Raw genomic sequence first — 27,762 nt, forward strand, 5'->3', positions numbered from 1 at the left:
AGAAAAATCATATTTAAAGCAAAGGGGAGCATCAAACGAAGAGGGGAGAGGAGCATGAAAAGAAAACAAAAACGGAGACCAAAAGAGAGGAGCTTGGACTGGAAACAGGGGAGGACCCGAGAGGAGTTCCCCACCGTCGTTCACCGGGCCACTGCCTTTCGCCGCACCACCGTCGTCCACCGCCGTCCAGCAACCGAGAACAAACCCGAGGAGAGCTTGAGAGAGTCTCCGTCGAGGTGAGTTCGACAATCGTCGCTCGCCAGGCCGAGAAGAGATCCGAGAGGGCTTCTCTGGTGCCACTTCCGCTTTCCGACTATCCTCCGGCGTCGGTTACGTATTTTCGACCAGTCCCGGAGCTATTCTGACTCCAACCGAGACTCGAGAGAGCCGGTTAGAGAACGTCAGATCTGTTTCGTTCTTCGCCGGACGTTCCCTCCATCCGTCGGCTTCCAACCTTCGTCGTCGGCGTCGTCTCTACCTCCGGCCACTCACTCTTGCCATCCTGAAGCCATTGATTTCGGGAAATTGCAGCACCCGTGAGAACGAGTTGCTGCCGAGAGAGAGGAAGAAGAAGGGGAGTAATTCGTCATTATTGAATTTAATTTTTTATCTGGTTTGAACTTAGGTTTTGAATGTTAATTGAATCTTATTTGATAATTAATGTTTATTTAAGATTTATTTTCATGATATTTGATTAAATTAGCTAATTAGGGTAAGATTATAATTGAGGTTGGATTTTGGTATTTTAATCCGATTTCTGTCTTTCACTCTATGCGCCCGAGAGGGTCTAGATGCAAGGATTGAGAAATCGGATCCGTGGTTATGTGGCACTCGAGAGAGGCACGAATCACCGTAAAATCCAGAGTTGACGTTTCCTGTTGTGCAAGTAGTTAACCAGATGATTGCTTGATAATTTAGGATATAATTAGTGTTTAGTTAATATTAATTCATCATATTTGGTTAGGCTAGTTGACTGAAGAATACACAAAATTCAGTCCTCCCTGTGGATATGACCCTCGCTTGCCGCTAAATTACATGAACGATTTGTATGTTTGCGAGGTATTAAAGCCGATGTAACTAAATTCTACATCAGGTCTTTCTTTGTTCTTAGTGTAATAAATTCTCACAAATATCTAATGTTTTGTATTTAAAATATTAGATTGAAATGTGACTACACATTAAAGAGATTGTAATGTATTTGTTAGTTTTGTGCAAGGTTTTGGATTTCCATTTTGTCCAAAAAGTGCACAAATACTAAATATACCCATACAACTGTTGAATTATCCTCTAGGACAGCTTGGGACTTGCCAATATGTTTGTTATTGTAAGTATTATAGTTTGAGATAATTGTCGATGCAATTGTATGCATCTCCTACAAATTCCTCGAGTGTTATACTGCATATTCTTTGCCTAGTATGCATTGTACTCTAGAAACAGAGTGCAGTGCATGCATGCCAACTAGTTATGCTACATGAGGGGCGTAGAGAATGGGTCATATATCATGTAACAACTACTAGAGTTGTATTGTCAATGGCATGCACATCCATATCGAGCAACTTGAGGCAAAGCGTAGGACTCAGTGCAACAACCTAGTTGTAAATGGGTACTAGGAAGATAATTGTGTTGATTATTATGGTGCTGTCACAAATATATTCAAATTATGGTACTTGGACAATAATTCAATTTATGTACTCAAGTGCAAGTAGTTTGATATAAGTAACAATAGGCATGGTATTAAGACAAATGAGTGGTTGAATAATGTTGATATATCACGGACTTGGTGCAATGATGCCCCTTTTGTAGTAGCTTTTGAAACCGAACAGGTGTATTACATGGAAGACCCAAAAAATAGTAGCTCGTGACGCATAATTTAGAATGTTGTTATGAGAAATGAGTTTGATGTGTTAAAAAAATAATTATCCACAACTGATGAAATGACTCGTACTTGGAGTTGTCAAATGCTTACCTCTATGCTAACTAAGTGGACGAAAATGTTGGCGAGTTGATAGAATCAAATGTTCCTCCAAATCGTATCAGTGTGTCAATGGTTGAGGATGAAGACAACGAAGAGGATATAAAATAAGAAGATGAAGTTGAAGTGGAGGACAACAATATGAAGAAAAAGATGGAATTGGAGCAGAAGAAGAAGAGGTTGACAGAAAGGGGGAAGAAAACAATGAAAATATATGATATTGTCAGACGACAATAAATTGAAAATATTTATTTCATGGGTCTACAAATTAATTTTTTATAAAATTATTCATTTCAAACATCATATTAATGTTATTCTTTTTTTAGAATAACATATTCGATGTTTTAAACATAGTCATATTCAGGTGCATTTGATGTCATGCATCCTCGTCCACCTAGGCTACAATTGATCGCACTCCATACATCATCCAAGGAGATGGTGTCGATACCACCATAATCTGAGATGCATGATAGTGAGTTATGTGTGAGAGACTATCATGTCCCATCGAAATGAAGTATGATAGTAAACTAATTATCACTCATATATGTTATATTTTGCTTACGGTAACTTATGTTCTGTGTATATAAATACATCCACATTGATGGCTCCATCCACATTGTATCCATCTGCATCTTCATATACATGGGGATCACGAGGCCCATGTAGGGGCACCAGAGTTGATGACTTGGTGTTCGACCTTGATGTAAGGAGGATCCCAATGGAGTTCTGAGATCCGCCAAGGAGTGCATCGGAACTCCATAGTGCCATTTTCACTCATTGGGTAGGCCATGTACTGAGTGCATTTATGGAGATGGTGGTGGAAAATTCCAAATCCAACATCGAAGATCAAATAGCTAGTGTTTATCCTTATACTGAAGTAAATATTACAAATTACTCAATTAAATTTTCCTTTTAGTTTTTCTAGTTTACAATATTAAGGTTGGTAGTGTCTTGTGTTATAGGAAAAGTTTGATATGATTTCAATTGTAATACGACAACATGAGTTGTCGTGCATGCTATATTGGGTATAGCATTTTAATAGCTCCAGAACACGGAGGTCATCCCACGACACTGTCTACTCCTTATAGAGGGGTTTCCTTCAATGACTAGCAGAGGTTGTGCATGGCGTGTTTGAGGGAGAGAGGTTTAAAGTAATTAGATTTGTAAAGATTTGTTCTAAAATATCAATTATTTTTTATTTTACTCATGTCTAATTTTCATTTGCAGAGACATTCCCGAGTAAATGTCAGAAACATTTGAAAACAAAATGTTCCATACTACTGAATTGAAATATTTTATGTGTATGAGAGAGGAGATAGTATGTATGTTTAATTTGGAGTATATTTCTTTTCAAATGTACTATTGTTCTAATATATTTACATGCACGTGTCCTTATAATTGCCTAGGATACAAAAAGCTTTGATATTGAGCAATTCTAGCTTACTCATCGATGCGATGAAGGCAAGTGGACTAACAAATTTGAAGAATACATATAATATTTTATTTTAAGAATGAATAATTATAAATTACTTATGTTATTTTTCACATAAAGAGATGTAGCAGTTGCTCCAAAGGCACAACACGTTGGTGAGCTAGTTGATGAGAGTGCCATTTTAAAACGGGTTCAAGGATATCGGTCTAGCTATGTTAGGGGGTTGGATTTTTCTCAATGGCCTCTACCCAGGATGACCTAGCCATCTTCGTTCCCACCGCCTAGACATTTAGAGGAGTTACGAGTAACTAAAGAGGCACTATTTGAAACTTGGGAGGAGTTGAGAAATGTAAAGCATCATGCTGAGGAGAATTAACATAAGATGAAGAACTTAGAGATGCAGATGCACTAGTTCTTTCAATAGATGCAGATTGAGAGCCAGTCACCACCGGTTCCTCCTGCAAATTGGTTATAGTTTTCTATGATTTTTGTATGATTTGTCTTTTTAACTTTTAAAAAATTGTATATTTTATAAAATATCATTAATATCTTATTATATATATATTTTGTCATATATTGTTGTTTTATTTTTAATATTTTATTTTTTATGAATCATTAAACATGAGAAAATATAATATAATAATTTATTAAAACATAGTACTTTTCAGAGAAATTTAAATTTGATGGGAGAGAATATTAAATATAAAGTAAAATAAAATAAAAGCAATTTAAAATATATTTATTTCTACCAGTGAAATTTAATTCATTGGCAAGAAAAAGAAATAGGTAAAAATAAAATAAAAATAATTTAAAAAAAAAACTGCCTACGAAATTTAAATTCGCTGGCAAAAACAAACAGGTGCTTTGCCAGTGAATTTTTTTCATAAAATTTGTTGGTAGACTATGAAATTGTAATTTTAAAAAAAAATTATTACTGTAATTTAGATATCAGCTAGCGAAATTCACAATTCGTTGCCAATATATATGAGCTAAAAAATATAAATTTTACATAAAAATAGTAGGGAAGGCTCTCCTGCTTCCGTTAGAAACTGCGCAGAGCTCGCCAAGCCATCAAGAATGGAGAGGAGAGGGAGAGAAGCCATCCGAGCCTCTCAAGCCTTAACAACTCTGACTATATACCGCTCGCCATTCCCTTCGGCGATCATAACCTCTCCGTGTTGCTTCCTCCGACCTCTCCATGAGGTCACACGGATCGAGTTCAACACAGGCCTCGGTCTGCTTCTTCCTCCTCTCCTTCTCCCTCATTTCCCTCTCCCATGGCCTTACAGATGCCGAAGTCGACCTCATCACCCGCCGGCAGCTCACGAGCATGAGAAATGGCGGAGAGTTGCCTGACGACTTTGAGTTTAACATCGACCTGCTCCTCACCTTCACCAATTCCAGGCTCAAGCGGGCGTACGGCGCCCTTCTGGCATTGAAGCAAGCCGTCTACTCTGACCCACACAACTTCACCGCTAACTGGGTGGGTGCTGATGTCTGCGCCTACAACGGGGTCTTCTGTGCCAAGGCACTGGACGACCCCTCGACCATGGTCGTCGCCGGAGTCGACCTTAACCAAGGGGACATTGCCGGGCACCTCCCCGTGGAGCTTGGCCTCATGACTGATCTCTCCCTCTTTCATATCAACTCCAACCGTTTCTGCGGGATCATCCCCAAGAGCTTCTCCAACCTCGAGTTGCTGCACGAGTTCGATGTCAGTAACAACCGCTTTGTGGGTCCTTTCCCCGACGTCGTCCTCTCCCTCCCAAAGCTGAAGTACCTTGATCTTCGATTCAATAACTTTGAGGGTCCTCTCCCACCCGAGCTCTTCAACAAGGATATCGATGCACTGTTCTTGAACAACAACAGGTTTCACTCCACAATACCGGAGATCCTCGGGAATTCGGCCGTCTCTGTCGCGGTCTTCGCTAACAACAAGTTCACGGGCTGCATTCCAAATAGTATCGGCAAGATGTCTAATACTTTGAATGAGATAGTCTTTCTCAACAACAACTTGTCCGGTTGCTTGCCGCCGGAGATTGGGCTGCTCAGGAACTTGAATGTGTTGGATATCAGTTCGAATTCATTCTCGGGAAGGCTGCCCAATAGCTTCTTTGGGTTGACGAAGGTGACAGACTTGGATATCTCTGGCAACACGCTAACGGGGACCTTGCCTGAGTGTATGTGTCGGCTACCCAGTCTCACCAACTTCACGTACTCGAACAATTACTTCACGAGGCAGTCGGCGAAGTGCACATCCAGACCAGGCGTAGTGTTTGATGACCAAAGCAATTGCTTCTCGGACCGCCCAAATCAGAAGTCGGAGAAAACGTGCGCCGCCGTGGTGGGTCAACCCATTGATTGTGGCGAGTGGAAATGTAACGTCCCTCGAAAAGGAAGAAATCACGCGCCCACACCTTCTCCAATGCAGCCGGTCCCTGTGCCATTCTCCGCCCCAACTCAACCCCCAAAGCAGGCCCCCACACCAGCTCCCAAATCGCCTGTGTCTTCACCTCCAATTTCAAGCCAGGCACCGGTTCAATCGACGCCAAAGCCATCGCCTGCTCCAGTTCAGCCGACACCAACACCAACACCAACACCAACACCATCACCAGTTCCTAGCTTGCCCGCACCTTTGCCATCTCCGGCTTTGACACCAGAAATTTCTCCTGTTCATCCATCGCCAAAGACATCCTCGGCACCAATTTTATCGCCACTGCTGTCACCGGCACCCGTCTATACGTTTCCTCCACCTGCTCAGTCACCTCCTCCACCATTTTTCTCGCCGCCGCTGCCTCCCACACCCGTCTCCTCACCTCCTCCACCACCACCATCCACACCCGTCTACTCACCACCCTCGGATGACGACTACTTTTCCCTCCCACCTAGAATTGGGGCATCCTATGCATCACCGCCGCCACCATTTTTTACAGGCTACTAATTAATTGGACTCTCCTTCTGCATTCTCTTGATACTGCCCTCCAACACCATTGAAAAAGGATACTTACTGTAATATAAAACTGAAAGGGCATTTAGATATAGCGCCATGCAACTCCAGACACTGCAATTATTTACTGCTATTCCATCCTTAGGTTTTAGCATTCATCTTGTTTTTGTTATTTGCATAAAGTTAAAACAAATACGTGAGTATTAAGTGCGTTATCACTCCTACCTTCACGACCTTTATACAAATACGTGTTTTAACTTTAAATTCTTCATAAACCCACATGAATACATAAATGTAAATTTATATACTTACACGAATGAAATGATCCTTTATAACCACTGGGCGTATCTTCCCGGCTCTCTTCTTCAGCATTTCACATTTTATAGAGATTTCTTACGTTCCACGACCCATGGCCTGTTCTGCTGGAGGCACCATAACGAGGACAGGTCGGCTGTTAAAACTTGGATGAGGCAATCGCCGGCGGAGCTCCCTAGCTTCTTGGCAGAGGGAACAAGGGTGGCAGAAGAAGTGAGTTGCAAAATCGCAGGCCGTTTCACATTGTTCCCGATGCTCATCATCCTCCTGGAAACCTTTGCAGCAGCAACCACAGGATCTGACTAGTGCCTCACACCCACCCTGTTTTTATTGTTAAAATACAGGGTTCAGGAATTAAGAAAATCCTTAAAAGGAGATTGCTGAAAATAGAGAGAAGATCCATAAAATTGAAAGAAATCAACTAAAGATCAGAGTTGCTATTTTGATACCATGAAAAAAATATGAGATTTTGGGATAAAATAGAAGAGAAAAGAGGAAAAAAAATGACCTGGGAGAAGAATAGCCTTGTTACCTTGGAGAAAGTGTCAGAAAAGCATATCCTCCATCTTTTTAATCAAGGTTTAAGTGATATTTTACAAAAGAACAAAAATGCCACAGCTATTTTAACATTTATGATGGGCACAAACTAATTTTACCCATGAACAAAAAACATAAAACTCAAACCAATAATTAAGCTTACTCTTGAAACAAAACTGAAAATGATTGTTTTAACTAAGTTTATTTTCCGAGTACAAATAGAATAGAAGTTTCTGAAAAATGATAAAATTAACATCTCAATTATACATAGAATAGTACCATAACTTAGGTGGAACATAAGTGCTGAGAATCGGAGTATATTTAGAAGAGTACCGCAAGAGTTTGGTGGAATATAAGTGCATTTTGACTTTGGAAAAAAATTTAAAAATTGATAGACTCATTTACAGATAGATTTGCAATGTGATAAATCCAGAAATCGTGTCTTTTTTTATTTTCTTCAAAATTACAAATAACAGAAACGTCAAATAGAAAATGAAAATACAAACACAAGACTATTAATCTATAGGCATATGATTTAACAAAACAAATAGGACTTGGAATTGTAGTGATCAAATCCTATAGCCGGTCACCGTGGATATTGAAAGTTAAATCGTACCTTACAGGAAGAGACTTTTCTATCCAGAAAGAAATGAAGATCCAGGAAGGTTCAAACACAGGTAATAAATTTTAGAATAGACAGTAGCAGCAGATATAAATGGAATAAACGGATAGAGAAAACTTCCTAAATGATGCTGAATAATTTGTTTTCCTGGAATAAATGCTCAACAATGTACAATTAGAAGGATACTACTCATAGGCTTGAGGGAGGTTAGACTTATAATTTTACAATGAGAAGAAAAAAAGCCACATAAGATTTAGAAAAAATAATTTTCCTTGATATGGAGCCGTCGGTTTAAGGCTACTGGACTAAGCTTATTCAAGAACCACAAAACTCAAATATAGCCTGACACGGATTTTTTACAATTTGAACATATATACCAGCGAAGAGATTCAGAAATCCAGAAAATTCAAAAGTAACAGTTTGAATCACAACAACGAATAGAAATCAAGGTTTACCAAGCTATCACAGGAGCATTTCTCTATTTTTCTTCATTTGTTTCAGATTCTAACCACCTTTCACAGGCCTGAGCAATAACGCTTCCCAATTGAGGTTAAGAAGAAGCAGCAAAAAAATCAAAATAAAATAAAAACAAACAAAAAAAAAAGTTTGCACGATAGGTTGTCTGAACATGAAGAAAAAATATATACGAAAGTAAAAAGGTAACCACCATGAAATGTAAACTAATGAAGCAACCGTCTCTGTAGATAACATAAATATGAATGGTGGAAGTAGAGCATAAGATAATGACAAAATCAATTTATGTAACCCTGTAAAGTAGAGCATAAGATTATAACAAAGACAATCTAAGTATGTAACCCTGTAGAACAAAACTTGCCTCAAGATTGAATTTGCGTCGGATTGCAGTGCGACTTGGGTAAGAAAACCAGGGTGCCATGCAATTCCAACCAAAGAGGGAATTTCCCAGTAGATAAAGGCCAGTGTATGGCAAGCAGTGATTAGCAAAAGCACCTGGACTTGACCCCAACCTCTCGACGTTGCTGCCATACAGCAAACAAGGAGCTAAACTTCCCAGGAGACCTGATTATTTATAAACAACTTCAGTTAAAGACGATGATCGTAAATGATTCTATGAAAGAAATCAAACTGTCAGATACCAAATACTAAGAGGACGTGGACAAAGGTAATTCAAACATTTCAGGAACTAAAATAGGAGATATAATTGGCTAGTCCCACGGGGTGGCATGGGGCAAGTCATATCCAATCCCATCCCATCCAATCCCTGGGGGAGGATGTATTGGCTAAAGGGTGCCGTCGACTACCTAATCAGTAGTAAAAAACTTAAAAACTTAATCTCGGCATTCTAGCGCGTGCCATAGTGATACAAACTGTACTGGACAACAGTAACATCGAGAACGACCAAGAAAAAGCACAATCAATCTTGACATAAAAAACCCTATGGAAGGTAATTTTTAGCAGAGAAAAGGAAGATCTACAAATCAACATTCAAGTCATATGTATAAAAAAAAAAAAATTCAATAACTCTAGGCATAGATCTGACGTAAAAAAAAAGAATTTTAAACAGAAAAGTCGTCACCCTAGAAAAATAAAACCAAAGACAGGCATTATTTAACTTACAGACTTCAAGATCGCTGCTGCAGAATTCATCATTACGGCCAAGGCAGGCGAGAACGCTGGAATTCCACTGACGGCGGGGCACAGGCTCGCCGGTCGCGCTCAAATGAGGACAAGGCAGTCCTTCCGCTGTCCATCCGTAGAATCGCGGCGGCGGTGGCTCCACAGCAGGAGTAGTCGGGACCTTAAATGGCTCTTCCACGTGGCTCCGCTTGGTATCGGCGGCGCCCCCTGCAGCAGACAGAAGGGGGCTCTCTTCATCCGAATACGCCATCACGCCTCAAAGACGGACGATTTTTTTTGCTTTCTATGGCTGTGGTTGTAAAAGGAAGAAAAGAACGCGCAAGAGACGCGGAAATCTATAGGAAAGAGGCGGTCTGCCTCGCTGAATTCTGCAGTACCGCGTCCCGTACGGCTACTCTCTAAAAAGAGGGGGCGCTCGCGAGGTGGTTAGTTATTTTAAAGATGGGATCAGGTCGTTTTAGGTGGCTACGGGGCCGCGAGTGTTCCATCATGGTGCGTGTGAAGGTTTACGTGCCAAATACGGTGCTCGTTTTATCCGTGGCAAATATGGGGCAACGTGTATGGAACTCGCCCGTTGGGGTGGCACCCAGCCAAACAGGCTCGAGATTTTTCAAATTCGGCTTTGTAACTTGTCAACCAATTCGTTAGTACAGAAGTTTTTATATAAATATATTTTATTTTAATTATTTTCGTTAATTCCCTTTTATTTATCTTAAACTTTAAAGACGATCGATAGTTCAACCTTTTTGGGTCCCGTAACATCTAATGTTATTATTTACCAATAGAATAAACACTATTAATGAAAGTATTCGTTCTTTCTTTTAAGTTTATTAAATTTATTATTATACATTAATATACTCCATTATAAAGTCTTGAACTCTTGATAGGCGGCAATTTAATGATATTAAGTTCATTATAATATTTTATTTATTTATTTTTATATTTTTTATTTTATACTTTTAAATGTAAGTTGAAGTTCAAACAAGTCTCAAACTTGAACTCAAACTTTTAAAAATTATGAAATAAGATTGATTCTAATTTTAAGTTTAAGGCTAAACTCAAACTCAAACTCAAGTTCAAAGTATTTACATCAAGCCAAACCCGAACCTCGATGCCACCCTTACTCGCCGGTCACGAAATCGTTAGGCGGACCTTCTATGAAGCATTCAACATTTCAACCTGCATTATACCATCGCCACGTTGAAAAACGGGACTTCTTGTAACTATGGCACTTGTAAGATTGGGTCGGAGTTTTGAAGCCTCTCCACCCTGTATTAACCTCAAATTTATTTTACGAAAATCACTAACTGTTTGGAATTTCAAATATCTCAACCTTACCTTCCAAATTTGGTCTGGCTACCAAACCATTTGAAGTGAAAATGAATTTCTCATTTTGCCCCATTAAATGATTACAGATTTCCCTTTCAAAACCGATGAAAGGTCAAAGCGTGAAAATACAAGTTATTTCATAAACATTTTCTTTATCTTGCTTTAGATGACAATAAAATAAAAAATATATATATATATATAAAACCCGATGAGATCCACTGGTAAAGCAACCTGCAAACAAATACAAGATCAAATACATTACAATAAAAATACAGGATGCAAGATATCAAGATTACAACAAAATTTGCACGTCCCTGTTCTCTTCCAAATAGAGCCGACGCAATTATGAATGTTCGTCCAAGGCACCGTTACAGTGGTCCCTCTCTGACGAACAGAGGTGAGCATATTCTTCTACCAAAAGCTTTTAATGGCAGATTGTCCACGAGCCCACAACCAGATCGTGCTAGGAAGTTGCTGATCCAAATTGGTCGTTAACAAGAAAACCAAATGGTACTTGTCCGTAAAACTAGAAAGACCAGTTTCACTCTTCCACAGCAGAGCTAGATTTGGCTTGGACAGGAAGTAGGTCGCTAGTACTGCTGCTTCCAGCAAGATTTTGTTTTCTCTGTGCTTGCAAAGAACGACACAAAGATTCAAGCTTTTCTTTCTGGTTCTTCACTTTGTCCTGCTGTTTCTTCAGGTATTCACGCTAAGCACAAGATAAAGAACAAACAATAGCAAATAAGATGAAGAGTATTGCCAACATTTGTATCTGCATCTTGGAGATGTCAATTCATTAGGAACAACAGAATGCTAGACTTCTGAGGTCATCCTGTAAACATCTGACTTCATACAAGATATTATGAGAATGGTCCATGGCTTTTTTTTTCTTAAATGTTCATTACACATCCCTCACACCCTTGATGAGACTTGAACTCAATACTTCATACAATGAAACCCCAAAATTGGACCATTGAGCAAAAGGCGACCCTAAGATCTTGATCAAACAATAGAATCCACATGGTTTTCAAACCAGTAACAATGAAATATAATTGTAATTGCTTAAGGTCTACAAATTATCTTTGAAGTTGTAGTAGCTAACCTCTTCAACCAGTTCTATTAGTGTAACATCTGACTTCTCGCATTTGCTTGTCAAAAAGGTATTTTCCTTCTTGAGCTCCTTCATTGATTTTGCCATCTTGTTTCGAAAATTTACAACAAAAAATAACAGCAATAATCACTTTTTATGTTGTATTTAAGAATTACATCAGCAAAGGAGAACACGTGTTTCAAAGATACATTACCTTTGCCATTTCTTGTTTAAATGTTTCAAAGACCTCATTGCTTTTCAACAAGGCATCCTGCCAAAAGATATAGCTTCAGTTAAAACCCCTCAGCATTCACCTGCGTGCGTAAAACTAAAATTAACATACTTGGAATTGCTGAAATTTCTCTCCATCTGCCGCAAGTTGTAAACGCAAACTCTTTTCAGTTGACAGTAGCTGTGTAACCTGTTCACCATACTCCTTCAATTGGGCTTCTTCCTGACAGGATTTCTCTTGATGTTGCTGAAGTTTTAGATCAGCAAGCTCAGCTTCCAGTGTTTTCTGCTTCAACTACAGAATCATAATTCAAACCAAGAGTTCAAAAGATTGACGAAAATCCAAGCCAGAGCAAAGAAGAGAAAAGAATGTATCTCATACTGCTCCAATTATACCTTCTGTTGAAATTGTTGTTCAGAGACAGCATATTGATCATTGAGATGATTTAGCTTGTTTCTTAATCTGCCAAGAAAGTAAAGAAAAAGCAAGCCACCAACAAAAATTAAGGCAAGGCTAACAAAGTAGAAAAAGTTTTTTAAAAAAACACAGAATACCTATTCACTCTTAGAACAACAATCATGAAACTTCTATCCACAGAACTGGATTGCTTTTTTAAAATATTTAAATAAATAAAAGTTCTAGAATGAGAGTGAGTGTTCTTTTTGGGAGAAAGATTATCATTTCTTTTTAATGATGATTTTAATACGAGAGCAAAAGCTACATGAACAGCCCCCAGAAAACAGAAACAACCAAAGGAACATCATTAGAGTAACATGATAATAATCAACTTTTAAAATGTAATGTTGTTGGGGTTTAAATTGAAAAGCTAAACCTAAATCAATCACGAGAGCTAAAGACTTCTTCTGCAAAAAGGTGTTACATCTCATTCTTCTTCAGCTGGGAGAGACATTCATCCTTCTGCTCATCAAGCTTAATGCTTACATCCTATAAACAGATAGTTATTCAACAATTACTCTATCCATAATAGCAAATAAATTGTAATGATAAAATTTTAAGCAAAAATAGATGGGCAGGTGGCATAGAAATGGAATGAAAGTGCACCCTAAAAAGTAAGTTTCCACTTCAGATATGTAGAAAAACAGAAATCCAAAAAGTTTGCACATCTACTAGAATTTGACCTAATGAGAGCTGCAATACTTCTGTCCCAAGGATTTGTAATCCAGGCAAAACTCAAAGGAATTGAGATTGGACGAAAAATGGCCACTTTTCTTCTCAATTTTGTGGCTGAGTTTGGGGAGAGGTCTAAAATTGGGGTATTAAACACAGAACATTCAATTTTCTTATAAAATATCCAATTTCGCCCCCTCATCTAAGCTTCACGCTTACAATTATAAAGATGCCCCCCCTGACTTAATAATTGATGGACTTATTAGCTAAGAACTTGAAAATAGAAAGGGAGACACAACCAACATACTCTCTGTGCAGGAAATTGACTCGTTCCATTTATGACCTAAAGAGAAGGTCAAACAATTCAAAGTTTCTTTAATTCAGAAGCTGCCTTTTCACCTCTATGACAGGTTCTCCTTGGCTGTACTTTTTGATAACTCACCTTTCCAAAATTTTCTTCAGGGTCTTCAAATTTATAACATTAATCTTCTTTTCCTTTCAATGTTCTAGGTCTCACATCCAGCTTTTAATCAAAAATTGGGACTAACTATGACTTCCTCGTTTGTGTTTGATGATCTCCATCAATTTTTTTTTCCCTTTTTCTAAACCCAGTGATCGACCCCTCAGCACTTAATCAACTGAGTCTAAATATACTATTCTTCTATTCAGGAAATTTTCATTTGTAATTTTATGAGAAGTAGATCCAGTTTAGTACATCTAAGCTGCTACAATCCATTAAAATTCCATAATCTGTAAAACCATGAAACTTATCAAAAAGACACTAACGTTAATTGCATCATGGAATTTTTCTGACAAATCAAGTCTTAAATTCTGTCCTTCTGTTGAGAATCTCTTGCATTCATCCTACAGGAAAGTAGACAATAAAAATGGTCACAACTCGAAGCTTTCCCCATCCCCTTCAAAAAAAAAAAAAAGAGCTAAAGCAATATCAGCTGAAGTGCAAGGGTTTCCTATGAAATTACATGTCAGTTTCACAAAATTAAAAGAAAAAAAGAGAGAGAAGCAGACATTTACGAACAGAGTGAAAGCTGTATAATTGACAACGATAAAGGATATTATCTAGACCCTTTCCAGTCATTATTCATTTCAATGCTAAATCATCTAATACTACTCATTTACATTAAAAATGACTGCTTTTTCAGTCATTGTTCTTTTCATTTAAACATTAGTTACAAATTATTTTAAGAAATTATGGTTTAACGGCCACAGCCTATATACCCATACTCACATCAGATAAAATCGCCAACTGTAGTTATTGAGCCAAAAGCTCAACTCACCATTGCAATGTCTAAGATAAGATCCACTTACACAAAAGGAAAAGAATAGAGAAAACCAGATCTTCTTCTCTCAATGAAAAAAGAGAGAGAGAACACATGGATACAAACAAACTGAAAACTAAATAGAGAGTCGGCGCATGCAATTTCAGTAGCTATTCGCTTAAAATCCATGACATATGCATGAAACATCATTGGAAAAGTCAGCTTTTCAACACAAAAAAAAGAAGCATATTTACACACACCGCCTAGATATAGTTGCACCACCTGGTGCATCAATTAAATGACATAGGCGGCTTTGCCATGTATTTCCTCGAGTTATTTTAAACCAGGAGAAAAATAAGATCAAAAGACACTTGCATCTCATGATAGACTTGTCTAAACAGATACTGGACTGAACCAATGGTCACCAGATTGATGTGAGCTAACAATGGAGCAGCAATTCCATCACTAATGCACATTAAAGAGAAGACTTATGCTGTTTTCAGGTTGAAAGCAATTAACAAAACCAGATACGCGTTTAATGACAGCCTTATGGGCATGTAAGTCCCAAAAGGATATAAAACACGAGATTGGACACCAGGTCCAAAAACCCAGATTACAAAGGACTTATTTGACAAGCCCAGTTTCTCTTTTTTATACAAGTTCATACTATCTTCTCTTTAAAAAATCATTTTTAAAATGCCACAAAAGTAGACAAAAGTAACCCATTTGATCTGCTATGAAAATTTGTAGAAAAACTCTTTTAACCCACAACAAGATTCAAGAAGCATGACAGAGTCTATTATCTTAAATGGGAGTTCATATTTCCATACTTTTCTTATTTCTCTTTTCTTTTCTCATTTAAATTCAAAAGAAACACATCTACTTAAAATGGGATTCAGGTTGGACCCGCTAAGGTCTCAGGTACACGTCTTGCCAAAATAGAAACATGTTAGGAATAAAAATGTATCACATGTCATTTCAAAAAACAAAAAAATGTTTCACATGATCTTCAACATGGTAGTCCAGAATAACCTATTTGTGGCCTTAGAAATCACTTCTATCCGCAAGTACAACTGCAACCTCACCTGGTTACTTTTGCTAGCATTTCAACCATCTGGTTAAAACTGCATCTAGATCTTAGCCATTCTAAGTACTCAGGTAAGCTTACCCATGTATCCATGTGTCACTTACCAAACAGAACAGATACGAGTGAAAGGCATTTGCTGACCCAATTACCCAGTTAGACATTTAATATGAGGTATAAAGTGGCAAACAATCATCCCCATATGAGATAGTTTTATTTTTTTAATAAAAATGAACTAATTACAGGTATAGTTAATATTTTTACAGCTTCACCTCTTTTAATCTAGTCAGTATGTTTTTATGACTCTAGAAGATTATGTATTATTTATTGAACGATTTATTTACCTATTTACCTATTTACCCATTAACCAACAGGTCATCAGGTTAAAAGACAAAGAAACTAGGTAAAAAAAAAAAACAAAAACATCGATTACCTTTCTTGAACAGAATAGATAATAGAATGTGAATGGGACATTTGGAAGTTTTTTTTTTTTTTAATGTTGAACCCCTTAACCTGGTAAGATGCAAATCCAAAGACCTCACAGAAGAAACCCCCCTGAAGGGGCCATTGAACAGGCTAAATGCACAAGATATTGGAAATAAGTAAACATTATCACCAGTTTTCAGCATTACCCAAAAGGATAAGGCTGTAAATGTTAAATTTGAAATGAGTAGAGGTTATTTCATTGTCCATTGCCATGTGCTGATACTTATGCTATTACATGTTTCATTTTAAAAGCATTTTCTTAACCTATTGCAGACATAAATATTTGATCACTATAATTAGAAGTCCAATTGACGGTCCAAATCGTGGGTATAATCAAAGGTCAAGATTGGAAGAACTTGACAATCAGTTGACCAGTAATCAAATTGAAACTGTTGACAATCAAAATTACAAAGACAACTGCAATAGACAATCCATGGTCGAAGTCAAAGTTTGGTCAAAGGCTAGATCAATGATCAAAACCCAACCAATTGAGATTAAACCAATTGTTAGAATCAAATCTGATGCTTCTTGAAGCTCTATGACTAGATCCAATGGCCTAAATATTATTATTGTTTAGCAGATTGACTTGATTGAAGAGATGACATATGCATCCTATATTGCAAACAAATAGCATTGTAGGAGAGTGTCACCTAAACAAAGGAGGCCACACATAGTTGACATGTGATCTTATAAGAGAATGTTACCTAAACAAAGGAGGTAGCACATAGTTCACATGTAGGAGGTGGCACCATTTCAAATCACATGAGATAACAAATGTTGCTCTCTCATGAAAGGAAGAACGAATTAAGCCAAGTGTTCCTCTTTCCTTGCATGTGGAACTAAAAGTAGGGTGGTTGCACCACCTCTACCACCCTATAAACAAGGTTCTCTCTTAGGCTCAGGGGAGCACTTCTTAGAAAGGGAAATCGCTGGAGAAATCTAGAGAAGCCTACATAACGGAACTCTACTCATCTGAAGAAAGATGCCTTGTCACCATACTTACACACTAAACTTTAAATCTCATCTAAAGCTCTATCCAAAACCTACAACAAAAGTAACAACAAGCAATCGCTTCTGCCGCTATTTCACCACCATTCTTGAACCTGCCATTTGCAATACAAGGCCAAATACCTCATCAATCACCAAAGTAGAGTTTAGCTATGAAGTGGAAGTTGGCCAACCAAAGAAGATTTCAGTTCAATTGTCAAATTGTCCAAGGCTCTAATCAAGCTCGAGCATGGAGATCAAAACAAAAGGAGAAACTTCAAAGATAGGAGCTGGAAATTTAAAGTCTTGTAATTTTCTCTTGTTATTGTACTTACGATCATGTTGCTTCACGGACTAGATCTCTTTGTATGTCAACACCTATTTAGTTGCCCAATTTTTTCAATTAAGAATCTCTAAACCGAGACATGTATTGCATGGAGGATCTTTTTTTACTTGCACAGAGAAAAGTAAAAATCACAAATTAGTCCCCCCTCCATGTTAGAGTAATGAGGTTACCTGTTGTTGACGCACAAACGGGTGAGTCCGCAAACAGGCATGACTGCAAATACAATAATAGAAAAATTTACAAGACTTCAAATGTGCAAGGGTCTTATCTCTAGTTTGGTCTTTTGAATCAATCTCCACTAACAATCTTTGTTGGTTGAGTAACTGATCCAATGGTTGGATTTGTCTTCTTGATCGGCTAGCAATTTGTACTTGTTGTGTGCCACCTTATAACGTTCAAAGAGGGAACTTTGATCTCACTTCCTTTTGACGATCCAAAGTGGTATGATGGGACTGTAGTAAAATGCCTACTTATTGCAAGCCCATGGCAGCTTTTGTAGAAAACTAACTCTTGTTGCAAACTTTGTGTTGATTATGACAAACCTTTTGATGTATGTAGGACTTGCAGTAATCGCAAGTCTGGCAAAGTTTTCTTCTTCCTCTTGAGCTTCAGCAAATTTCTCCAACGATATCTCCTCTCCCAAAAGTTTTCCCTCAAGCCTAAGGAATATATTTATTTATAGGGAGGTGAAGGAGGTTCAACCACCTTACCTTTTTTTCTCCTCTAGGTTCTCTTTCTCCCCTTGACTATTCCACATAAAGGGGAGGGAGACACTTGGCATAACTTTTTCTTCCTTACATGTGAGTACAAAACTTGACCTCTCATGTAACTTAAAATGGTGTCACCTCATTTTCTTAGGTGGCACTCTCCTACATGCCACATGTAGGCTATGTATCATCCCCTTTGGTTAGGTAGCATTTTACTACAATGCCACGTGTTGATTATGTGTCACCTCCTTTGCTTAGGTAGCACTCTCCTGCAATGCCACGTCTGGCTATGTGATGATGTAAGTGTTATCTCTTCAATAAATAAGGTATGCTTCACATTGATAAGATCTAGGCCATCGGCCAAGTATAGAACTTTACAAAGTGTCCAATTTGATTTTGACTGTAACTCCACATGATCGGTTTAACTCAATAGTTGGTACAAGTTGTATCATCTCAGTAATCAATCTAGACTTTGACGAACACTTCATCATTGACCCTTGAATTGAGAGTTGATGAAGTCTATGATTTTGACCATCAAGATTTCAACTTTGACTATTGGTCAACTAGTAGCCAGATCCTTCCAATCATGATCATTGATCAATATCCACCATTTGGACCGTCAATCGAGGTTCAAATTTAATGATCCAATTTTTATGTCTATACCTAGTACAAAATGTCCTTACCGATCTCCATTTCGCCTAACACAAACAATAAATGGGGTATCTTTAAGCAAACACTGACACAAATAAGAATTTGTATTCCATGTCCATTTATAAATGAAATGGTAAAATAGGTAATTGGGTTAAATTGCCAGCCTACTCAACACTCCCATATCTTTGATATTTGCCTCCACAAAAACTATTTTTTTCCAATCACACTAACTATACCCTCCTTAAACAACTACAACAGTTCTACATAATTTTTCGCTCTAACAGCATGTATTAATATTTATGTAAATCAAAAACACAATTTCATTTTATAATGTGAAGTAAACATAAAAACAGTGTTATTTTTTTAAAGAAATAAAAACAGTAGTAGTGGTTAGGTTACAAATAGTTAGAAGAAAGACAAGTAGATAGGAAAGCCACAGTCACCTCAATTTTTGTCCTTATAAGACTCCCAGATATGTCCCTCTCTTCAAAGAAGATGTTAGAAAAAAACAAGGATTTCAAGATAAAGTTGCATTTCATTACCCAAGTACTTCAATCCATGACAAACAAAATGCATTAGAATTAGACCAAAAAATAAACTTTTAAAAAGATACATGCATCAGACTGGAGAGTATACCATCAGAGTCTTATTCTGGCGTTGCAGCTCCCTACACAAAGATTCCAGCTTTTCCCGAACAGCAATAGCTAAAAGTTACAATGTAAGTTAAACAAATCTAAGGAAACTAAACATGGTGACAATAATGTCTGGTGAATATAGTTATTAAAGAGCTAGGAAGGTAGTAACTTTCAACAAGGAATTTAACAAACACAAGCAAAGTCCCACTTCAAGCACAAGACATTAAAAACACGTACATGGCCTTAAAATTCAATTAAGAAGCTGAATGAACATTCATATTTCAGACAATCCATTATAATAAAAGAAACGATAACACAAAACCCCTGAATTAACAGTTCCTATTAAAATGATAACCACATTATGTTCTTTTAAAACACATGAATCCATCACAACATTACTAAGCACAGCAGATATTTTTCATGAACTAGCAAATAAGACTATTGAACTTGTTAACCTTTTTCTAAATTTTTAAAAACGATGAAATATTTGTTTTTATAACAGACTTCATATTAAAAGAGCTCAACAAGGACACTACAGCAACACAGGGCTCAACCAGGTCATTTGGAACTCTTCTCGTTCTTATACATTGTTTTTTTTTAAATCAGGGTGGAAACATAACTTCTTGTGTGGATTGGAGGCTTTAGTGAAATGGCCACATGAAAGACTTCTAGAGTGAAGTCTTGGCTTGAAGTCTTAACGGGGGAAAAGGGTATAGTTTGTGTGTGTGTGTGTGTGTATAAACATTCAAAAGAATTCACAGTGGAAACACTTCGTACCACCACCTCAAATACAATAACTAGCCTAATCATTGAACGGCATTTGAATGGGCAAGACAATGTCCCACTATTCCTGGAATAGGAAGTAAAAGTATATTTTGGAACATTTGTGCAACCTTTGGACACAAACAGCAGAAAATGTAGGCACCACTTTCGAACCATATATCTTCCCACTCATTTCAGCATCCTTGTAGAAGAAGGACAAATTATTTACATCATCAAAAATGAAAAACTTGATCACTGCTCTTCATCTAAAAGTACCTGCATCTCTTTCTGCTACAATTTTCTGATACTTCAAAGTGAACTCCAATAGCTCTTTTTCCAGCTTTGAACTACGGTTTACTGGTCTATTTTTCACCTCGAAGGAGCCATTCTGAAAGACCCATAATAAAAAAAATTATTCAAATCAACCACTAGAAAAACCATAAAAATAAAATTAATAAATGAAGGCTACAATTATTAAACTACAGTATCCTTTACTGTTTACATTAGGTGCGTCAGGTCACGACTTTGAATTGCGCTACGCCCCTCTCAAATTTTTTTTATTATTAAACTACAGTATCCTTTCTCTGGAAACTATTAAACTACAAGCTCAGATCCAGAACTGTATATGACACATAGAAATGACATATAGTAGCAACAACACCAAAGTATAGTAATTAAGAAAAAGTATCTTGCATAAAAAGAGACTAACTATGAAAGGCAAGGAAATAACTAAATGTACTTTTAATTTCAGTTTCAAATGCAAGGACACAGTATGCAAACAAGCACCAATTGAGAACATGAAGCAGCAATAGCCTAACAAGATAGGACTAGGTCTCTGAATATCATGAGTAAATGATAGAACAAAAAACTTTTCATTTTTTTCTATGCTTTGACAAATTTTGGTGTTCACAGTGAATGTCTGCCAATTTGTTAAAATTAATGTCTCTAAGAAGCATCTTTTGAAATTGACATGTAAGGACACAACCACTTTTCATGATTATAGTATTCAAATGATGTGATAACAAGCAAGGATTATTTTTTTTTTAACTTATGAGTTTTCATTACTGAATAATAAAGAGAAACATATGAACAATCGGAGGATAATAAATGAGAAACATACAAACAAATGGAGAAGCAGGCTTCAGCTCACAGGGGAGAGAGAATCCTAAAAAACTAGACAATGACGGGATACCCAGTCCTTTGCAAGCCTATCTCTTGAACTATTTGCAGCGAATAAGGTGTACTGCCTTACAACCTGAAGAGTGTTACAATGATAATGATTTCATCGATGTGCTTGATCCTCCGTGAAGGAGCACAGTTCTTTGCAAGCCACTTGATTACAAGAGCTGAGTCTCCTTCTACTATGAGAGGAATATTGATGAGATGGTTACCCACCAAACATAGGTAATAATAGAGCTTACCCACCAAAAGAGGAAACAAACAGATCTATTAAACATTAATGAAATCACTATTTTCAAAAATATCATACTAGATTCACCCAAATACTATAGCAGATAATTAATTGATTGAAACTTTAATTTGATATAGACACACTTTCTCGCAGTTTTGAAACAACCATTTGAAAAGTTGATCACTAGCCCAGTCTTCCATTGATTTTGTTAAAATATTTTCACATACTAGTAAACACAAAAGCCGGTTAAAATGGTGACACATCCAAAGTAGTAAAAGAATCAAGATTATAACAGTTCAATCTTCCAAAATGATAAAACATCCTAGTTCAATTATGAATGGTAATATAGACGTACCATTTCAGGTTATCATTCTCTTGCATGGATCTGATATTTACACAATGCTGATTAAACAAGAGGCAAAAAGATTTTACTGACTAGCTTTCCATCTTTTATAACCTCTACTCTCCCCGCTTCACACCCGTCGTTCATATTTGCAGGTTGCAACTCCAAACGACCTTCGGTGGCTGCAATAAGCATGGGGCAGAAAATAGGACCTATCGTTACAACAAAGCTCCACAACTAGCAAATTATTTATAGCTTGGAACTGATATTCCAGTCCGTATTTTAAAAGCCTTGCAATATAGAAGTGGTCAGCGCTCGTGTATTTGAGCAGTCCTTCAAGCACCACTTGCTTACACTTAATTACATTGTTAACAGTCATTCAAGACAAAAACAAACCAAAATCAAACAAAACTGACAACGGAAACTACCATCATAACCTGATTCAACAACAGAGGTTCTTACTTTGCTCCGATTTCAGGCAATCCCTCACATGAGACGAATCGCAATTCGCCTCACTTTCAAGATCCAATTTACCTTCCCTCCCATCTCGACTATCGTTCTTAGCTAAGGGCCCCGTACACGTCCCAAGCATCTCTTTCACTGGTGATCGAGCATCATAGCCTTCACTCCTTGAGCAATCCAAAGACTGATCCCGAAACTCGTGCAACATCTCTTTGTAATCCGAAGACGTCTCCTCGACTTCGGAGCTTTCGACGAAGCCAACTGGCAGAGAGCCCACTTCTGGAAGTCGATTAGCATCAGAGTTCTCCATTTACTGATGCGATCAAAACACGCAACTAGATCTAGAGAGGTATCAGAGAAGTGTCGGATTTAGGGTTTAACGAAGGGAGAGAAGGTGAGCAAATGATTCAAAAAACGCGAGTAAAGAAGCGATCCTCGTTTGAAGCACTCGCAGGTTTTTGTCTCTCTGTGACAAAATGGACAACAAGAGGGGGGGCGGTTCGGCGTTCGGCGTTCTGATTTTAGCTTTGGGCTTTAGGTAAAAGGAAAGACTTATTTTAATTAGATGGCAGGTGTAGGCTTTGCATCGCGAACCCCGAACCGGTCTAGGTTGGCTGGACTTTAAAACTTGTAAATGAGTTTAACTCGAGCTCGAGCTGAGTTGGAGCTCGAGTGTAAGCTCGGGCTTAAACTGAGTTTGAGCTTAATATATATTTAAATTATAAAAATAAAAAAATAAAAAATTTACATAGGAGTCCAAGTAACAAAATATACTAATATATAATAATCAACTTATTAGACCTAAAAGAAAGAGTAAACACCTCCATAAAGAGTTAATAGACTAAAAACTAAATACATAAATAATTAAATATAATTATTTTGTTAGATAAAATATGTTTTAGTAGAAATGCAAATTCTCAGTGGACCTCAAAGAATTATACTAAGCTTATCAAACTTAAACAGGTCTAATTCAGTTCGACCACATCCAACCGTCAATGCAGGTCTAATAAATCACAGAGCCAAAGGAAAGGGTAAAACCCAATTGATCTAAATTGATCTAACGAACATTTGTGGTTCAACCAGCAAACTAAGCAAAACCAGGAACCGATCTTCCCTGTGCCTGATATCAATTGGAGCCCAAAGAGACTGTTCTCATTCTTTTTAAGAGAGAAATAGTTGAGACAACTAGCCTGGGTTAAAATTGAATTCGTAGGTACACCGGAGTTGATTTTTTAACTAACCATACAAATAGTATCAATAATATAATTAGTAGCATCATGATTATATTGACATAGATTAAGATTTAAATAACATAATCAAAGGACAAAAACACAAAAAGACTGATGATCTAAATGTGGGATGACTCGACATCTATCAATGAACTGGGTTTTGCAGATATGTCATGCCTACCTGATAAGTATATAAAGCCATTAGGGAATTCTGTATCCAGATGTTGCAAATAAACAGGGAATTCTCAAGATAGCATGCCATAAGTATAAACAGCTACTCAAAGAGGAACATAAGCCTTTGTTTTTTTCGTTTTGTGTTACTTCTCTTCCCACAGTTCTCTTTCGGGATAGAGGCTGCACCTGATACAATAACATGCATCTGCTCATTCTCCAGGAGCAGATACCCCTTGCTTGAGCTTTTCTCTCTTCATCTTCTTCTTGGAAATAGGCTTCTTCTTCCTCGGTGGCAGAGTCTTCTGTGCATACTTGTAGAGAGCATAATTTCCAGCAAGAAAGAAGAAGAGGATGCTTCCAACCACAAGCAGGACAATCAAAGCGGGGTTGAACCCTCTAGTTTCGTCCTTGATTACATTTCCCTGTTTATTAAACAAACAAAAAAAATATATTCTGTCAATATACAACAACGAAAAAAGAAGAACACAGACAGCTGAAACCAGGAGCCTCTTTTCTTATTTGCTCCCTCCAGGTATCTCTTTTCAAGTTGGTAGTTTTCCATTTTCCATGAAAAAAAAAAACAGCAGAAAGTGCAAACGCTTTTACATGCCAAGATTGAAGCAGTCCAGCACTGGAACCATTCGGTCTCTAAAGTCCAAGGTCCAGCTCACGGACCAAGAACAAACACATGAATTTCAGATATGGTTTAGTATACAAGTCTATCTAAATCATGTATTAAGCTAAATAGCTATTAAGAATAGAACATAGAACCATTTCACAGCTACACAAATACTGTTCAAAAGCCAAAAAACACATGAAGTAAGGCATGGGTTGGGCTTTTGATTCAATGGCAACATTTAGGGATATCCATTTTAGTGCGAGGTCTTGGCTTTAAGCCTCACCATGATATGGGGTTTATCATTCAAGAAAAAGTAACAAAAAAAAAACTTCACAGTACGTATATATGCCACCAGATTAGAGTTTCAGCATCAAAGAACACCGTTATGGTGACTGTCACTTGCTAAAAGGTCAAAGTTTCGGTGTCCAATGACAGATTCACTGATTCCTAGCCTTTAAGCATTGAAAGTTAAACACACAACTAGCATATCAAGAGCAAGTTAGAAACATCTTTGTGACTACAAAAGTTTGTTGACGCCCATTATGTTTCTGCAAATCCACAGAACTAAATCCACCAGTAATTTCGTCTCTACAACTTGCTAAAAAAATCAACAAATGGCGTAATAATATCAATAAGGACCATAATCGCCAGATTCCGAGTCCCAAAGAATGCTCCGAAAAAATACTCAAGAACACAAACGAAAATGATCAAAAGAGTCATGTACCTAGATAATATATCCACTAATTTTCGCAGAAAAATGTCAACGAGAACTTAAGAAATGTGACCAGATCTCACAAGTTATAAAACTAAAACCTTTAGGGTTTCACAAATCATAACGCACCTTGCCACCCAACGGTGAATCGGAAAAGGAAAACTCTTCCGCCATTGTGTACTGTCAGATCAGATCGACCAGCTCGTCAACACCTCCCTGCAGCGGCCAAATTGCAAGCAAATCCACTCAAGATCACAAAATTTCCAGGGTGAATAAAAAATGAATCAGGATCGGGATCTTAAAAATGCATTAAAAGAGAAAAAAACTGATATATAATTTAATGATAAAAAGAACCGTAAAAAAATGGCGAAACCTGCCTCCGGGCCTTTCTCCTCCCCCTCGCGTAAGCCGATGTAGGTCGCTCGGTCTCCTCACGGAGAAAACGCGAGTAACTTTATATGCGCGAGAAAACGCGAAGATAACGAGATAGGGACGGTAGAGTTTAAATTGATGTGGGCCCCCCGCCACTAGATTTTATCGGGTCTCAACATCCAAAACCCATCCTTTGGCGGTCCGGCCGATCTTCCGGCCCGGATCTACCTGATTTTTTTTATAAAATACAACAAGTAAATCAAATTATTTCATTTACATTAATATCCACCGGTTCTGGCTTCGTCTGCTCATAGGGGCTGAGAGCTGCCATGGCTTCCACAGCTGCTGCAGCACCGTTCCTTTCCTCCCCTCTCCTTCAGAAACGGACTTCCTTCATCTCCTGCGGACCCAGAAACAACCGCGGCCCCCTCCTTCGTGGCCGTACACTGAGCACCGAGGCGATCCTGGCCATCCAATCTCTGAAACGTGCCCACCCTGAACCCACCAAACTGGACGCCATCTTCTCCAAAACATTATCCCGCCTCATCAAGCCAGACCTCCTCGCCGCCCTCCGGGAGCTCCTCCGCCAGAACCAGACCCATCTCGCGCTCCAAGTCTTCGCCTTAATCCGCAGGGAATCATGGTACACAACAGATTACGGGTTGTTCGCTGAAGTCGTCTCCGCGTTGGCGCGGAATCAAATGACCTTAGAGATTGATAAATTGGTATTGGAATTGGCGGACGAAGGGGTGAGTCATGGAGACGATAGGGGGATGCAACGGTTGATCAGAGCATTGATTGCGGCGGAGAGGGGAAAGGCGGTCGTGGAATTGTACGGGATGATGAAGAGAGGGGGGAGGTGCTTGGATGATTACGTGGTTAAGGTATTGATTCGGGGGTTGAGGAGATTAGGTGAGGCGGAGGTTGCGGACGAAGTACAGGCGGATTTCGATCGATTTGAAGAGAGCCGATTCATGAAACCGAGCTAGAAGATGGTGTTTGTGGACTTGCCCAACATTGGTGAAGTGCGCTTTTCGCCAGCTGTTGTTCTTCCCCTATCTATTTCACTGTTTCAGTCCTGCTACGGATGGTTTCTGTTGATAAGTCTTGTCTGTACTCTTGCCTTCTCAGATTTCATTCTAACAAGGGTTTATTTTGAATTTTCTTTTTCTCCTTTTCTCATTTAGATGGAAGAGCACGACCGGTGCAGGTATTGTTGTAGAACAGGTTAGTTTTTTAATCACGGAAGAAAATTAGTTCCATTGAAAGGAATCAACAGCGTTTTGCAAGCCTGCGTCCATGTTTGTAAGCATCTGCACACAGACCCAATTCTATCTGCATTTTTTTATATAACATGGACTTGATTCAAGATCGTATTTGTACGCATCTGCACACACCTAATTTGGCCTCTGCAACTTCATTATATTCACAAGTTCTCAATAACCCATCTTTTTATGATAATCGATACAAAGCTAAATAACAAAAAACCGCGTAAGGAAATTGAGAAAACAGATGAATCGAAGGAAAACGTCAAATATGCGGGTGTCGCAAACAGCAAGCCCGAGAGAATAAGCAAAAAAAATAACTCCAGGAAAGCGAAACTGCTAGACCAGAAGAATAAGAGAAGAAGGGTAAGGCGTAAGGGCACATGAAACGTTGGAGAAGAAGAAGGAAACTATGAACGAGCTCTGAAACCCTAACTGAGATAACGAGCATTCGCTGCTCAGCTATTTAAAGATAACGTTACCAAAGAACCCTTATCTGAATTAATTTTACGTCGATACCGTTAAAGGGTCCATCGGCCATCCGAATTCCTTTCGACTCGAAACCGCCGGTCTTGGGTCGATGAATCCAAACCAGACTCAGGCCAGGCCGCCAATTACCTCCTTTTATCTGTGCCAAAATTAAAAAAAGTGTCCAACAGAGGAAAATTACAAGGATGATTCACGAAGTGCGAAGATGGAGGCACAGTGGCTTGTCTTCCTCGTTCGAAGATGGAAAACATCACTGAAACGGAAAATACAGAAGAGTGGAGAAACACAGTTGAGATGCAAAAAACAAGAGCAGAGAAATAGAGCTGAAATTGGAAATAAATTAGAAGAGAGAATAAGCAGAGAGACTAACTAGTGGGAGTAACGATGATCGGATGAATAGCGACTTAAGGCAGCAGAGAGATATACACTTGGTGGATTGTCTGCAAAGAGTCCTAGTAAAGATTGAAATCATTTGAGTTTAACTAAATCCATTCCAAATCGATTATCTGTAGTCGTTATCTCATCAA

General features: G+C 38.1%; 5 protein-coding genes across 9 annotated transcripts; 2 read left to right on the forward strand and 3 right to left on the reverse strand.

Annotated features, from left to right (window-relative positions):
- Window positions 1-4,602: 4,602 nt before the first annotated feature.
- Window positions 4,603-6,345, forward strand: LOC137943072 (pollen-specific leucine-rich repeat extensin-like protein 4). The gene has a single exon (XM_068788767.1). It carries the CDS (start codon window positions 4,603-4,605, stop codon window positions 6,343-6,345), a length of 1,743 nt encoding a protein of 580 aa, XP_068644868.1.
- A 131-nt stretch (window positions 6,346-6,476) lies between these two features.
- Window positions 6,477-9,808, reverse strand: LOC137935928 (cell number regulator 8-like). The gene is made up of 3 exons (XM_068780353.1): window positions 9,422-9,808; window positions 8,661-8,863; window positions 6,477-6,987 (listed from the first exon to the last, which is right to left on the reverse strand). The coding sequence occupies exons 1-3, from the start codon at window positions 9,690-9,692 to the stop codon at window positions 6,745-6,747; spliced, it is 717 nt and encodes a 238-aa protein (XP_068636454.1). The 5' UTR covers window positions 9,693-9,808; the 3' UTR covers window positions 6,477-6,744.
- Window positions 9,809-10,982: 1,174 nt separating this feature from the next.
- On the reverse strand, window positions 10,983-22,882 carry LOC137935935 (uncharacterized). 3 transcript variants are annotated; one of them, XM_068780377.1, is made up of 11 exons: window positions 22,376-22,882; window positions 22,028-22,095; window positions 20,436-20,547; window positions 19,399-19,466; window positions 14,008-14,085; window positions 12,974-13,038; window positions 12,489-12,555; window positions 12,205-12,387; window positions 12,076-12,132; window positions 11,874-11,969; window positions 10,983-11,480 (listed from the first exon to the last, which is right to left on the reverse strand). In XM_068780377.1, exons 1-11 carry the CDS (start codon window positions 22,683-22,685, stop codon window positions 11,313-11,315), a joined length of 1,272 nt encoding a protein of 423 aa, XP_068636478.1. In that variant the 5' UTR covers window positions 22,686-22,882; the 3' UTR covers window positions 10,983-11,312. The 3 variants fall into 3 exon arrangements, with proteins under 3 accessions (XP_068636478.1, XP_068636467.1, XP_068636486.1); XM_068780366.1 differs by having other exon boundaries at window positions 22,007-22,095; XM_068780385.1 differs by lacking the exon at window positions 14,008-14,085 and having other exon boundaries at window positions 22,007-22,095.
- Window positions 22,883-23,778: 896 nt separating this feature from the next.
- Window positions 23,779-25,571, reverse strand: LOC137942422 (DNA-binding protein S1FA-like). Of its 2 annotated transcripts, none has more exons than XM_068788059.1 (3): window positions 25,483-25,571; window positions 25,239-25,321; window positions 23,779-24,200 (listed from the first exon to the last, which is right to left on the reverse strand). In XM_068788059.1, the coding sequence occupies exons 2-3, from the start codon at window positions 25,281-25,283 to the stop codon at window positions 23,988-23,990; spliced, it is 258 nt and encodes an 85-aa protein (XP_068644160.1). In that variant the 5' UTR covers window positions 25,284-25,321; window positions 25,483-25,571; the 3' UTR covers window positions 23,779-23,987. The 2 variants fall into 2 exon arrangements, with proteins under 2 accessions (XP_068644160.1, XP_068644161.1); XM_068788060.1 differs by having other exon boundaries at window positions 25,239-25,325; window positions 25,483-25,541.
- A 235-nt stretch (window positions 25,572-25,806) lies between these two features.
- LOC137942699 (protein THYLAKOID ASSEMBLY 8, chloroplastic) lies at window positions 25,807-26,855 on the forward strand. 2 transcript variants are annotated; one of them, XM_068788432.1, is made up of 2 exons: window positions 25,807-26,506; window positions 26,669-26,855. In XM_068788432.1, exon 1 carries the CDS (start codon window positions 25,811-25,813, stop codon window positions 26,468-26,470), a length of 660 nt encoding a protein of 219 aa, XP_068644533.1. In that variant the 5' UTR covers window positions 25,807-25,810; the 3' UTR covers window positions 26,471-26,506; window positions 26,669-26,855. The 2 variants fall into 2 exon arrangements, with proteins under 2 accessions (XP_068644533.1, XP_068644534.1); XM_068788433.1 differs by having other exon boundaries at window positions 25,807-26,501.
- The last annotated feature ends 907 nt before the right edge of the window (window positions 26,856-27,762 follow it).

This window comes from Aristolochia californica, unplaced genomic scaffold, assembly GCF_029961685.1.
Source record: "Aristolochia californica isolate CCGP_79_NKW_82.1479 unplaced genomic scaffold, dmAriCali1.0.hap1 SCAF_10, whole genome shotgun sequence".
Classification (NCBI taxonomy): Eukaryota; Viridiplantae; Streptophyta; class Magnoliopsida; order Piperales; family Aristolochiaceae; genus Aristolochia; species Aristolochia californica.